Raw genomic sequence first — 14220 nt, 5'->3', positions numbered from 1 at the left:
CTATTTGTATGGACTTATATTACTTTGCTATTTAGGCTAAGAAATGTCACTTTCTATTTCACAGCCTAATTGTCAATAGTTGCACATGGGTATTTTTGTGAGGGAAGTTGGATAAGATTTTTTTTTCTTCTCATAAATGCAAATGAATGAAGACCGACAATTGGAGCATTAGTAGAAGCTGCATGAATTGTGTATGCCATTTACACATGATGTTCCTGCAGATGCACAGGTGATATACATCTGTGCATTGCACTAATGTGCTCTGTTTTCAAGAGGAAGTTGGGCTGCACAAAATAGAGGACAGAGTGAGCTTGGGGCATTGGGTGGTAGCTCAGTTTGTTTGCCTTTTTTGTAAGTACTGTAATTGCAGATCCAGCCATGGAGACAGGATTTTTGCCAAGGTGTAAGCAGGCCTCCCGTTTTGTACTCTGTTAGCCATTGGCTACAAATAGTTCACTCTTAACAAGCAAGAAAATGGTACTGTGTGTATGTCAAGAATTCAGAGTGTATTTTAAGCAATTTAAATTATTAACCTCTGGTTTAAGTTTAATTATTTTTTTGGTCCCTTTTGGTATTGTATTGCTATAACTTTTCAGAAGAATCTTGATATGCCTTTTTCTTTATTTCACCCTTGCTGACCGTGTAGCTGAGAGGTGCGGTCATCATTTAAGTGATCTATTGTACTTCTCTACAGTTCGGTGTAAGAAAAACATTGACATTTTCCACTTTTCTTTCCTATGCTTTAGAACTTGTGGTTTGCAAACCCAGGAGGCAGTAACAGCATGCCCAGCCAGAGCCGGAGCTCAGTTCAGCGTACACATTCTCTACCCGTCCACACCTCCCCTCAGGCCATCCTCATGTTCCCACCAGGTGAGTGAAATTTAATTTCTCATCCTCCCACCCCTTTCTGCGTGACTGTGGCTTCCCATTTCCACCTGCAGTCATTCCTGCTTTTTTCTGCTTTTCCCTTATTTGTTCTCCCTATTCCTCACCTTTGACAGTTGCTGCCCTTCCTCCCCATGAATGTCACTATCCTTCCAGTGACAGTGAGTGGGCCGACACTACCCGTGTGGCACTGAATTTCCATTGATGTTCCTTCATATGTGAATGTCCTTCCTGCCAAAATGCTGCTCCTCAGAGTGCTGAAAAAGCAGTCCGGAGCAAGCTTGCTGCTGTATTCATATCGTCAACATTTTCTTATTATTTATTCTCCCAGAAGATGAGCAGATCTTATATTAATATTTACATTTTATTTGTAATTTATGGGACAAAGGTGGACTGGTTATAACCACCAACCTTCCTCCTCATGCATTACACCCATCCCCCACCCGTCTCCATGTGTTTGCCACTGTCTCTCCTCCCCATTTGTCATTTGCATTGCCTTATAATCCCATGTGACATACCCACAGCCCATTCTACTAGTTTAGTGTTTGGCCTGCTTTCCTTTCTGACCCTCTTGCCAAGTCGTGGGAACGGCCTCTCCTCTACTTAATGCCAGTCTTGTCCATTCTCCCTCTTATTAATCTCCACCATCTTATCCCATGCAGGGCACCCTACTGGTGCTTTCTTGCAAATTGCTCGTTACCCCCCCCCTAACACACTATCTCACCCCCCCATCACACTCCTCTAGCAGCTATGTATCTACTTTTGTTAGTGTGGCTCCCACTACTACTACCACCAGCACCACCTGTTGCTTTTGTGCCCTTCCCCCCATGAGGTGTGACTATAACTCTCCTATCCGGCTTTCCTTATATCCTGCCTTCCAGGTGAAGGTTATATGTTGTACTGGTATCTGCCACAGTGCCCACATATATTGATTACTGGACAATTTTTCCTTCTTACCCCCCAACCCTACAGATTGCCAAGCTCCTGGAACGGATCTGGAGATCAACCCTACGCTGGAGTCCCTCTGCCTGAGCATGACTGAGCACGCCCTAGGAGGTGAGATGAACTCTTAGTCAGCAGCATCATTCTAGGGCAGAGTGCAAGCTGTCCTTTCTAATTGTGCATGTGTCTTTACTCTTATTTCTGCTTATGTGACAGAGATATTAGAGTATTTATTTCTAGTGAATTTATTTATTGAATATTGGGGGATTCCATTTCGAGCTCAAGTGACATAAGTAGGAAGCAGTAGAGATTGAGGAAGCCAGCCCCTGGGTAAGGTGCCTTTGGAAAAGTGTGAGGGCGAGTAACCAGTTGATAAAGGGGATAGGGTAATAATGGGACATAAATTTGGCACAAAGGCTAGATGACCGACAACGCAGCCTAGTGCCTCTAATTATAGTGGCACATTTACAGATAGAAACTGAGTGGTGTCTGTGGTAGGAGAGGGTTGAGGTAAGTTTAAATATTGGTGAGAGGCTCCTTGGTCTTTAAACCTTTCCACAGATGGCTAGCTTTAATGCCAAGAGGGAAGGCATTTCAGTGGAAGAGGCAAGTAGGCAAAAGATGATTCAGGAGGCAGGCTCAGAAGGCATGTGGGAGAATCCAGAGACATCCATTTTGCAAGATGTGGGGCGTAAGAATTTATATAGCTTTAGATTCGAAAAGGAGGTATCTCATTGAGGGCCATCCAGCATGGTGAGGTTGGGGAGCTCCAGTGGTAGGTTGTAGAGTGCATGTAGCCAAGTTGAGGAATTTGTTCAGGAGAGACGCTAAGAGGAGAAGAATGGAGTGTAGACTTGAGCAATAATTGGGTTTTCTGAGCACGAGATTAGAGCTCATAATTTTGGCTGAGTGTGAAGTGATATGGTGGCAGATTCTCCTATTGTTGAAAAGGCTAACTTGTGCAGCAGTGGCAGAACCGTGATGGACTGTAGGTGTCTATGGTCGTTATCAGAGGATGTTTGCAAGCCTTTAGTGAAGGTGTGATGAGGTCTGGAGTGTGGGATGAACATTCGAGGCAGGGAGAAGGATTGTTTTGCAGTGGAACATCAGGCAACCTATCACCATCCAGTGGCAGATGGTTGTGAGGCAACTTGTGATGCATTGAGGGATTGAAGCAGGGAAAGGCAATGGGTGGTAGTGAAAGACAATGTATGAGACGTTTGCAAATGGAGCTCGAGTAGAGCTTGAAGAGTAGCAGGCTGAGGACACACTTGTGCAATACCCTCTGGAAGGTGTGTGGGGATGTTTGCGTTCCATGTCATGGTGAAGGAGAGGTAAAAGACCTTGCAGCCAAGGGTATTGAAGGTTGCAGATAGATCAAGTAGGATTAGAACAGAGGAGATGTGAGTGCAATGGGCAGAGGTCAGAAAGTTTGAGACGTGAGGAGTTTAACACATTTGCTATGCAAGCCTGTTTGGAGGGATTGCAGAGTGAGTGTTCCTCAAGGTAGCTGAGGGTACGGTTAAAGACCACTCTCTAGTGGATCTGTGAATAGTGGGGTAGAAGAAAGATAGGTCTGTACAAGGGTCAGCTGTGGGCCTCTTAGTGATGGGGATGGCAATCTTTTATTGCTCATGGCGCACACCTAGCTCAAGAGCAGCAGAGTGCTTTACAGGAGTGTTAGCATTACGCTTTTTACAATGTCGTGCGGCACTGTTGGTAGAGGGAGTGTGGGGGTGTCTTTATTCATCTTTATTCATCTGGCACCTAGTTTTTAGAGTTTTGTGGAACTAGAGTATTGTGTGGGAATTTTCGAGCCTCTGCTGGGATTGAGATCCAAATGATTGGGTGGTGGTACAGGTATGACTGCTTGCAAGTCTTTTCAAAGTCTTTTCTAAGTCTTGTCTTTCTGTGCTAGCATAAACTCAAACCTATTGATAGTTTTGGTACATGGAGCAGTTACATGTGCCCAGTGTTGGAGAGATAAGGTATGCTGTTTTACAGCATGCAAGGAAATCACCTGTGAAGCGTGTTTAAAATGGGACGGGGGTGACCAGAACAAGCTCTTTCATAGTTTGATGCTCAGGGATCAATTGGAGCGCAGGATGGACTATGTTGAATCGGTTTTACTGCCTCAAGGAAACCGGAACCCTGTGGATTTTCATGGCAAATCTAAAATGTAAAATAATTGGAAAAAAGTACCTGCTGGCATCCCTTTCAGCAGCATTTCCTGTAACTGGTGCCCAGTCTCTCGCGTAAGTGTAGAGGAATCTTGGACCATTCCGCCTTACATAAGTGCTTCAGATCTTGTATACTTTTGAGGACTTCCTTGCATGCAGTACTCTTTTCAGATCATTCCACACCATTTCAAAAGGGTTCATGCCTTTAAAAAAATAAACCTTCTATAGCCATTCCCTTTTATAGATCTGCTTGTCTGTTCTGGATAATTGTCTTTCTTCATGACACACTTTTGTAGAAGCTTCAGCGCACAGACATATGGTCTAGAATATTCCTTAAGAGTAAATGGAGTTTAGAACTCGTGTCAATTATGACAAGATATCAAGATTCTTAGGATCCCCAAAGCATCACACTGCCACCATTTTGCTTGTTGTTTGGAATTTCTTTCTGTTTGAGCGCAGTGTTTAGTTTTCACCAAATCCAATGTTCTCCAGCATGGGGTCTGACATGGATTCCCATGCTCATGAATATTTCCCGTCGTCAGGCCGGGAATCCTAAGTAAAAAGAAACAGTTTCACTTTCACTTGCAAACTGTATTTCTCCTCTAAACAAAACACTGTCCTCTGGCTCATACTGCCCCATCCAATAAAAGTCCTGTCCCTAAGGCCCTCCTCTGGCAGCCATTTCAGATTTTTACTAAATGCTTCAGTGTTGGGAGTCCTAGAGTCTTGCTCCGTGAGCTATTGCTATGTTCTTTTCATTATTCAATGACAGTGTTCTATTTTTGTGCTCTTTTCTCAAACTGCCGACAATGGGTATCCGTTGTCTGTGAACTTTAGTGCCCCTTAAGGAGCGAAGATAGCCAAAGTTTCCAGAAGGCCATTGGGCCTACTTCGCGCCCTCCGACGATGGTGAAGTAGAAGCAAAATCGATCCCTCTTCGAGCCCCAACTGCGGACTACGGAACTTGTTTGTGGAGGACAAACCCCTCCAATGCCTCTACTGTCCTCATCCGGACCACAAGGAAGGGGCTTGCAAGATCTGCCTCGGCTTCTCCAAGAAGACTATGAAGGATCGGCACAGTAGACTGGCAGTGTGGCTGAACGTCAAGTCCTCCCCATGCTCCGAGTAGGGTCATGCCTCACCCAGGACCGGCAGTCCTTTGAGGGCGAGTCAGCCTTGGGATATCCAGGCTGAGGCCAAGCACTGCAAGTCTGGTTCCATCGGGATCGCCGAGCAAGCAGGTCCCTTGATGGGCAGGGCGCAATCGACATCACCATCCATCTCCAGCCAGCTATTGAGCTCCTCCTCCAAAAAGAAATTGTCCAACCAGACTAAGCTGCAGGAGAAGCCAGAGACGGAGAAGGGGGCTGACCCCTTAAAGGTAACTCCCCACAGCGCCGAAGGTGTCCCTGCCTCCGAGGCGAGAAGCCACTGCAGTGACTTTGGTCAAGTTTTCTGGCACGCCGGAGAAGAGGATGCCATCTGAGCCCGGCTCCGACCCCTCAGGCCGGAAAAGAGGGAATGCGTGGGCAAGGAAGTTTCATACCAGCCTCAGGCCATGGAGGTTTCGTCCACAGACGAGGACCTGGAGTACTTACACACACGATCCACGAGGACATGGAGGAGGACGGCAGTGACTGCAGCGGTGAAATGCCTAGTGTTCGGATCACGCCAGCTCAGCCAAGGTATGTATCTCTGGACAGCCTGTTGACCCTCCACGCTTGTGTGCTGGACATCCAGAAGAGGATGCTGCAGGGCCCAGTTCCTATGGCCTCCCAGGCCCCTGATCAGCCTCCAGCAAAGAGGAAGCATCCGACGCCCTTGTTTCAACCTCTGCATCCACGCCGGGCACCCTCCTACCCGTTAGACCTGGACACTGGGACGGATACGGCCGCGGCGATGACTGACGACGAAATAATTGCAGCAGGCAACAGGTCTCCGCAGCCAAGGGCATCCACACCGGATCAGGTGGTGTGTTCCATTCCATGGTCGCCAAAGCCTCCAAGCTTTTTCAGCTTGTGCCAGAGGAAACCAAGGAGGAGGGTGTTCTGTACCAGAGGCGCAAGGACAAGAGGATGACCATCATGGCGGTGCCCCTTCTGGATGATGCGTGGGAGGAGGGCCTGGCCCTCTTGAAGAACCCCTGCACAGCTCCGTCAAACAGGATAGGCTGGAGAAGAAGTACTGAGTGCCGGATTCTCCATCCAAGTACCTGAGGTCGCAACCATCGCTGGATTCAATGGTTTCGGCGGCCGTGAGGAAACTGTTGGAAAACCCGTCCTTGATGTCTTCAGTACCTCCGGACAGCGAGGCGGAAGAAGATGGATGTCATGAGAAAGAAGGTAATTTGCACTGCAGCATCCACCATCAAGGCGACCAACGCACTGCTGATCCTAGCCACGTACGTCAGGTAGCTGTGGTACAAGCTGGGCCCGATTCTGGAGGTCCTCCCAGTCGGCTAGAGGATGGAGGCGATCGCCCTCTTCCAGGAGGGAGAAGTGGCGTCTGATCACGCCATCATGGAAGTGTTGAACATTGCTGACACAGGGTTCCGGCAGATGGGGAACAGCTTCTGCTTCGTCAGGGCTAGTTGAAGGCCACGAATTGCCACCAGGTTGGCCAGGGGAGGCTGCTGGACATGCCTTTTGACAGAGATGACCTTTTTGGGAAGGTTGTCGATGAGTCCCTGCAGACCATCAAGCTGGATACAGATAATGCCCGTTCCCTGGGCACACTCCAGCAGCACCACTCTTCCTTTCACTCCTCCAGAGGAAAGTCGAGCAGGTCCTCAAAAGGTTTTTCTTCGTAGTACCACCAACCTTTAAGATCCAAGATTCAGTAAGCCTACAGGGGCCGTTTCCAGGCCTACGGTGGAGGTCATCCGCGCCGCCGGTGCCTAAGCAGGCCTGAACCGGCCAGGACAACGGGCCTCCACCCATGCGCCCCTGGTGGGAGGCCGGCTCACTGAATTCGTCAGCGAGTGGGAAAAGATCACCACCGACAGATGGGTGCTGAAAGCTCTCGTCCAAGGACATACCCTGGAGTTTCAACACAGGTGTCCACGTATCCCTCCGGTAGCCCGGCAGGAGCAGCACATCCCTCAAACCTTGAAGGATGTACGATAGAGCTGGTTCCATGATGACAACGTGGCTCTGGAGTCTATTCAAGATACTTTTTTTTTTTGTCAAAAAGATGATCAGGGACTGGAGGCCCATTCTGGACCTGCAACGTCTGAACAAGTACCTCGAGTCCCAAAAATTCAGGATCATCACTTTGCAGCACATGCTCGGCCAACTGGAAAAAGCAGACTTCTTGACGTCGCCGGACCTGGAGGATGCCTACTTCCACGTCGCCATTCACAGGCACCACCAAAAGTTTCTACGTATCGTAGTGCAGGGATATTGCTACTAGTTCGGTCCCCAGGGTGTTCACGAAGTGCTTGTCACCTCTGGCGGCCCATTTGCATCTACAGGGGATACATGTGTACCCGTACCTCGACAACTGGCTCATCTGGGCTAGCTCGGGAGAGGTGGCCGCGAGACGCAGAGATTACCGTCCAGCTGCTGACGGATCTGGAATTCTCCATCAATTATCCAAAGGCCTGCTTGACTCCATCGCAGAACTCACTGTTCCTAGGGGCCAGACTCAACACGGTCTCCTGACTAGCGTCGCCCTCAGAGGAGAGAATAGCGGCCATTCAGGGGACGGTACAACGCCTTTTGTCAATGAACCACCACACTGTGAACCATCAAGTCGCTGCTCGGCATGATTTCGTCTTGCATCTACCTTATCCAGCTCTGCAGGTTACGGATGCAACCTCTTCAGAAGTTCCTGGAAGCTCGCTGGATACAGGTGTCCGGAACCTTTGCTAACAAGATCCCGCTCGATGAGGAGTTCCATCGGGCAATAGAGCGGTGGGGCGTTCGCTCCAACATCACCTGAGCACATAGTTTCAGAACCCCCATACCGGGAAACGGTCACCACAGTTGCTTCTCTGGAGGGGTGGGGAGAGTCCACACCGGACGTCTGCACGCCAGAGGCCTGTGGCTGCCGGAGGAGAAAGATCTCCATATAAATATCCTGGAGCTACGGGCAGTGTTCTGGGCCCTCAAGTCGTTCCTTCTATGTCTGAAAAGCCAAGGTGGTGAGAATCTTCACGGACAACACCACCACGATGTTCTACATCAGGAAGCAGGGGGGCACTCGATCCCCAGTGCTCTCCAAAGGGGTGCAGGACTTGTGGCTCTGGGCCATCCGACAGGGGATGTTCCTGGTACCTCTTCACCTGGCGGGAGTCGAACACCATCGCAGACTCCCTCAGCAGGGAAATGTGCACCTGCCACGAGTGGGAACTTCAGCAGGACCAGGTGGACGTCGTCTGTCAAGTGGGGCAGGGTCCAGATAGATCTGTTTACGATGGCAGCAAATTCCAAATGCCAGAGGTTTGCCAGCAAATTCCACCAACCGAGGAGCCTGGGGAATGCTTTCTCCTTCCTGTGGGAAGGCCTGTTTCTGTACACGTTTCCTCCGTTGCCTCTCCTGCTACGGATCATCTATGCACTCAGACAATGCCAATGCAGCATGATACTCATTGCCCCGGCGTGGCCATGGTAGATTTAGTACCCGGACCTTCTCAGCCTGTCAGCGTGGCTTCCGGTCAAGCTGCCGGTGGATTCCGTATCTTCTCACCAGAGGGGCACAATCCTTCACCACAACCCAGGATCACTGAATCTGAGGGCTTGGCTCCTGCAGCCCTGGAGTTTGGAGGATATGAGTTGCCAGCGGACTGTAGGGAGGTCCTTGCCAAGGCCAGGGCGTCTTCGACTTTGAAGTGCTGCTGTCACAAATGGAAGCGTTTTGTGACATGGTGCTTGTCTCCGAAGATTACCCCTCTGAGGCTCACGGCCCCGCAGATTCTTCCATACTTGCTATCCTTGGCCAAGGCTGGACTGGCACACGCCTCCATCAAGATACATCTGGTGGCTAACTCCTACTACACCAGGTCTCCAGGATGATCTTTACTTGGATCTCATTGACTCGTCATGGAGTTCCTCAAAGGACTGTTTTGATCTTTCCCGCCGGTGAAGGCTTCTGCCCCGGTGTGGAAACTCAGCGCAGTGCTGACGAGTCTCATGGGGACCCCCTTCGAGCCTATGCATCATGCCCCCTCAAGAAGTTCTTGTGGAAAAATGCTTTCCCTGTGGCCATCACCTCTGCCAGGAGAGTGGGTGAGATCCAGGCCCTATCCTGCAAGCAGCCATATCTGACTTTCCACGAATCGAAGGTGGTGCTGCGGACGCACCCCTCTTTCATGCTGGAGGTCCCGTTGGAATTCCACCTCAATGAGCCTTTGGTGTTACCTGTGTTTTTCCTGAAGCCATGGTCACCGGCTGAAAGGGCCTTGCACTCGCTGGATGTTGCTTGTGCCCTGAGGTTCTACGTGACTAGCACAGACTTTTCAGAAAACGTCTCGACTGTTCATGAACTTTGGTCCTGTGAACCAAGGGAAGGCCTTGTTCAAGGTTTCCATCTCAAGGTGGCTCTCCGGCTACATCACGCAGCGTCATTGGTTGGCAAACCGACCACTGCCCGGCCATCCAAGAGCCCACTCCACTAGAGCAATCACTGCGACGACAGTCTGCCTGTCTGGTGTGCCCCTGCTGGACATCTGCAGGGCTGCTATGTGGAGGTCAATGCACACCTTCACAAAGTTCTACTGCATCGACAGGGTTTCCAGGGAGGAGTCCAGAGTCTGGCAAGCAGTGCTACACACCCTGTTCGCTTGAGGTGAGTCTGTTCCAGAGGCAAGAGTTAAATTGCTTCTGTTGAGCCTTGCCATCTCCCGTGGTTGTGTAAGGTTGTACTGCTATGTATTTGTTATTCATGAGCATGTGAATCCATGCCAGACCCCATGCTGGAGAAGGAAAAGGTTACTTACCTGTAACTATTGTTCTCCGGCATGGGTCTGGCGGGGATTCACATGCGAACCCTCCCTCCGTCCCCTCTGAGGCTCTTCTTGGTCACACTGCCACTTTACATGGTTACCAAATCTGAAGATGGCTGCCAGAGTAGGGGCTTAGGGAGAGGACTGTCCTTGAATGGGGGCAGTATGACCCAGAGGATAGTGATTGGTTTAGAGGAGAAATACAGTTTGCAAGTTAAACTTTTTACCAAAGATTCCCGGCCTGACGGGGAATATTCATGAGCATGTGAATCCATGCTACACCCATGCTGGAGAACAAAACATACATGCAAGTAACTTGTTCATTTCGCCTTTTCTGGACAGAATTTCATTTTCGGGAATTCTTTAGGCCCTTTTTAGGGTCACTTGACCTTTTGCTTTTCCCCCCTTTATGTTTAGATCATGGACCCATTTCTGGTGGTCAGAGGGACTTCTACTGAACTACTTCTGCAATCCCTTTTAACTAATAGAGTAAATGGTCCTGTGTTGTCCATATGGCTTCCAGGCCAAGCGGTGTCTCTTAAGCACCCCATTTATGCCCCAAGGTGACTTTTGGATTGCCTTTCCAGGGGTGTGGGGTGCAAGCAGATTGACCGCGTTTGTAGCTCATGTACCTTTTTGGTAACTTTTTTCTTTTAGGTGCTTCCTTTCATCGGTGGAACCAGGAGGCACATCTAAAACATCTGGAGAGAGGGCATCGGAGGGCTTTTTTGAAATTTATTATTACACCTCAATCTTCTCACATGTAATCTTCATCCTAAAATACAATGACAGCTTCATTATCCACACACTGCCATCTACACTATAGTAAGTCAGCCCTATTGGCTTTGTCAGTTTTTATTTTAGAAGGTAGCCACGCTGGTCTTTCATATACACCATTCTTAGGTTTTTTTCAGCGGGTTAATTGATGAACAGTCAAGTTAGCCAGTGCCAAAGTGGCCGGCTGACCTTTGTGGTGGTCTTTTTGTGTGACTTTCTGGGCAGTGTGGGGCTTTGTACTTCTAGTTTTTGGTAGGAAGGTTGCTCCTAGGTAGGATGAGTATGGTTTTGAACTTTTCTGACAGTGGGTTGGTGGAACCCTAAATCCTTAGGAATGTTTTTTGAGCGCGCAATAACGTTTTTTGAAAGATCCATGGATTTCCTCTGATTGTGGCATCCCATATATGAGGAAGAAACAGTTTTTAGTCTTCATAGATTGTGGAAACGTCAAAAACTCCCTGCTAAATAGCTAGCTGATTTCTAATTATTCACTTTAAATGAGCTGATAAAATAAGAGTACCATTTATTTTTCTGACGGCATGGCATTCACTCCTATAAACCCTGTTGGGCATTGAAGAAAAGACTGGTTTTGATACATTCAAGATGGCGGTCTTGCTAAAACTATGATATTTCTGAATTTTGATTAATTTGTAAAGCGCTAAGTGACCTGGCAGATTAAACTTCATCTAGGCTCAGGTGATGAGACAATCGCTTCATCCCCAAGGTAAAGTACCATTATGCTCTAGATGTTACACTGCCTAGAAAAATAGTGAATCATTTAAACAAAGTTTTAATTTATTTCTTTATTGATCATTTGTAAGGCAAACAGAATTGTGTTTCAAAGTGCTACAAGGCTAAATGGGAAGGGAGCAGGGGAAATATCAGTGGCAGGAAACAAAAAGCAACAATAATATATACAGTCGTGGTCCTACTAAGCATCGTGGCATTCGGCTGTGCTAGTGCATTGATAGTCGTGCAGACGAGGGGGATGGAAAAGGAGTGGACAAGTGCTGAAGGAGGGCCCAAGAGGGACGTGCTAAGGGGAGCCAGGAGGAGCACCTCAGGATAAGTGCTAGTACAGGCAGCTCTCAAGGGTGTTATATAGAGCCACCAGGCAGGGGCCTACAGGGTAATGCAGTGGGACAGGTTGCTGGTAATGACTGTGAGTAAGGGCCTGAGAGCCGGTGGGTCTTATAACGATCAGGCCACCAGTCACTGCAGCAGTGTGGTGATTCGCAAGGAAGAGAAAGAGGTAGCGAATGGCAGAGTTTTGGGCAGTTTCTGGAACTTGAGCAGGTCCGACTTAAATCTGAGAGGGGCAGGAAGGCCGTTCCAAAGGGTGACACCAGCTGTGGAGAGATTTGCTCTCTGCTTTGAGAAACGTTTGACAGTAAGAGATTTGGAATTATAGAAGGCTAGGGCTCTAGCAGGTGAGTATTTATGGAGGCAAAGTTGGCGATTGCGTGGTCCCAGGCCCAGAAGGCCTTGTGGAGGATGCAGAGGTCCTTGAATTTGATCCTTGCAGCCACCGAGAACCAGTGGAAAGGTTTTAGGGCTGCAGAGATACGGTCTCTGGATTGATGCCAATGGTATGTCTTGCCGCCTTATTCTGGATTAGCTGGAGGGGGCGAAGAGAGGAGATAGGGAAATTGAGAGAGGCTATTGCAGTAGTCCAGCCTCGAAAGGACAAGAGCTCTGGAGACATTGAGTTTCTGGGGGAAGGTGAGAAAAGGAAGGATGCCTCTGAGGAGGTGGAGTTGGAAGTGGGACTTTTTGGTAAGATCCATGATGTGAGTGGTGAAGGAGAGAGCGGAGTCGAAGATGACAAGAGGGTTTTGTCCTCTCAGGATTGTGGGGGAAGAGGGCCCAAAGAGGGTGGCCAAAGGGTAGGAGGAAAAGAGGGCACAAGTGTCCAGATGAGGAGGATCCCTGTCTTACTGGTATTGAGACAGATTGTTTGCAGACCACTATGCCTGAATGGTAGACAGTCGGGATCGATAGGATCGAGCCTTCATGGACAACACAGGTAGAGATGGTGAAGGAGTAGACGGGGCCCAATTGCAACTGGGAAGGGTGGTTAGTGAGGAAAGAGGTTAGCCAGTCCAGTCCAGTCCAGTGCCCGGTCTGTGATGCTGAGGGTGTCAGTCATTTTATGAGGATGGACTGGTTGACGGTGTCAGAGACAGGGGAGAGAATGAGAACAGCAGGGGGAGTTGGAGTCGAGATTTGCAAGCATGGTTTCACAGGTATTCAGGAGAGCAGTTTGTGTCTCTGGATGCCCTGAATTCAGATTGGTGCTTATGAAGGCAACCAACAAGATCAGTGTGGAATGCCAGTTGGGGAGGGCCAACTTTTCCAAGAGTTTACCCAGGAAGGGGGTAATAATGCTAGGGCGGTAATTCGTGGTGCAGGAGGGGTCAGCAGACTGCTTTTTTAAGAGAGGGTGCACAAGGCAGTGCTTGAGGGATCGAGGGAAAGGGCCAGAGGCGAAAGAGTGTTTACAGAAGTCTGCAAGAGATGGGGCGAGAGAGATGTTCACCTTAATGGTTCTGGAGGAGCAGGGGGGGGGGGGGGAAATCACCTGTTTGGAGGAGGTCTTCATAGAGCGGACCACTTTAGAGACCTCGTCTGTTATTCTGGGCCGGAGTGAGGAGAGTGAAGAGGTTGGGAGAAGGGGGGTCAGGGGCGTAGGAGAGGGGAATGGGGGTGTATGAGAGTGTGGGCAGGATTTCCTGAGTTTCAGATGTGAAGTGGGAGGCCAAGACAGTACAGAGGGCCTGGGAAGGAAGGAGAGAGGTGGAGACTGCAAGTGGATTGGCAAGTTCCTTGAACATATTGAAAAGTTTGGCTGTGTTAGAGGCTCCAGAGATGCGTGCTTGGATGTGAGCCTGCTTTTGGGAGCGGGTAAGAGCATGGATATTGTCTTTGGAGCAAGCAGCAGGCTAGTTTATCAGAGGATGAGCCCAAGGTCTGCCACTTGTGTTCAGCAACTCTGCACTTGCGTTTCAGAGATGCTAGATCAGAGTTATACCAGCTGTTGTTTTTGGTGGCAGGTTTTAGGCGGATCCTCAAGGCAGGGGCAAGGATGTCGAGAGTGTTGGAAATGGCAAGATGCAGATCAGCAAGGACCAAGTCGGAGGGAGAGTGAAAGTGGGGGGATGAAGGTGGAAGCAAAAGCAGCAACTGAAACTTGCTTCATTGGTCGAATGACTGACTGTGAAGGAGGCTGGCCGTGCAGGGGGAGGCTTGGATAGAGGGCCAAGTGGCCACAGATGGGAGGAAAAGAGAGGGGTCAGACCAGGTGAGGGTGGTGGTGACTGGATTAGAGAGAGTTAAGTCCACGGAGATGGGGGCATCAAGAGTGTGGCCGGCAGAGTAAGCTGAGCTGGACGGAAGAATGGTGGGGGAGAGAGAGTAACAGAAGACCCAGAACTGAGAGGTGGATGATTCAATAGTTTCTAGGGGGATGTTTGTCACCAAGGAGGAGGAGTT

General features: G+C 49.2%; 1 protein-coding gene across 5 annotated transcripts in view; it reads left to right on the top strand.

Annotated features, from left to right (window-relative positions):
• The window catches only part of SAMD4B (sterile alpha motif domain containing 4B), a 1200154-nt gene that overhangs the window by 1002556 nt on the left and 183378 nt on the right, over positions 1-14220 (top strand). For all 5 annotated transcript variants that reach the window (XM_069644257.1, XM_069644253.1, XM_069644254.1 and 2 more), the window contains exons 11-12: positions 747-870; positions 1858-1941. In XM_069644257.1, the coding sequence (XP_069500358.1) occupies positions 747-870; positions 1858-1941 (208 nt within the window). The remainder of the gene's footprint in view (positions 1-746; positions 871-1857; positions 1942-14220) is intronic.

The sequence above is a fragment of the Ambystoma mexicanum genome, chromosome 2p (genome assembly GCF_040938575.1).
Source record: "Ambystoma mexicanum isolate Mex_15411 chromosome 2p, UKY_AmexF1_1, whole genome shotgun sequence".
NCBI lineage: Eukaryota > Metazoa > Chordata > Amphibia > Caudata > Ambystomatidae > Ambystoma > Ambystoma mexicanum.
This window is presented reverse-complemented; position numbering and strand designations above follow the sequence as displayed.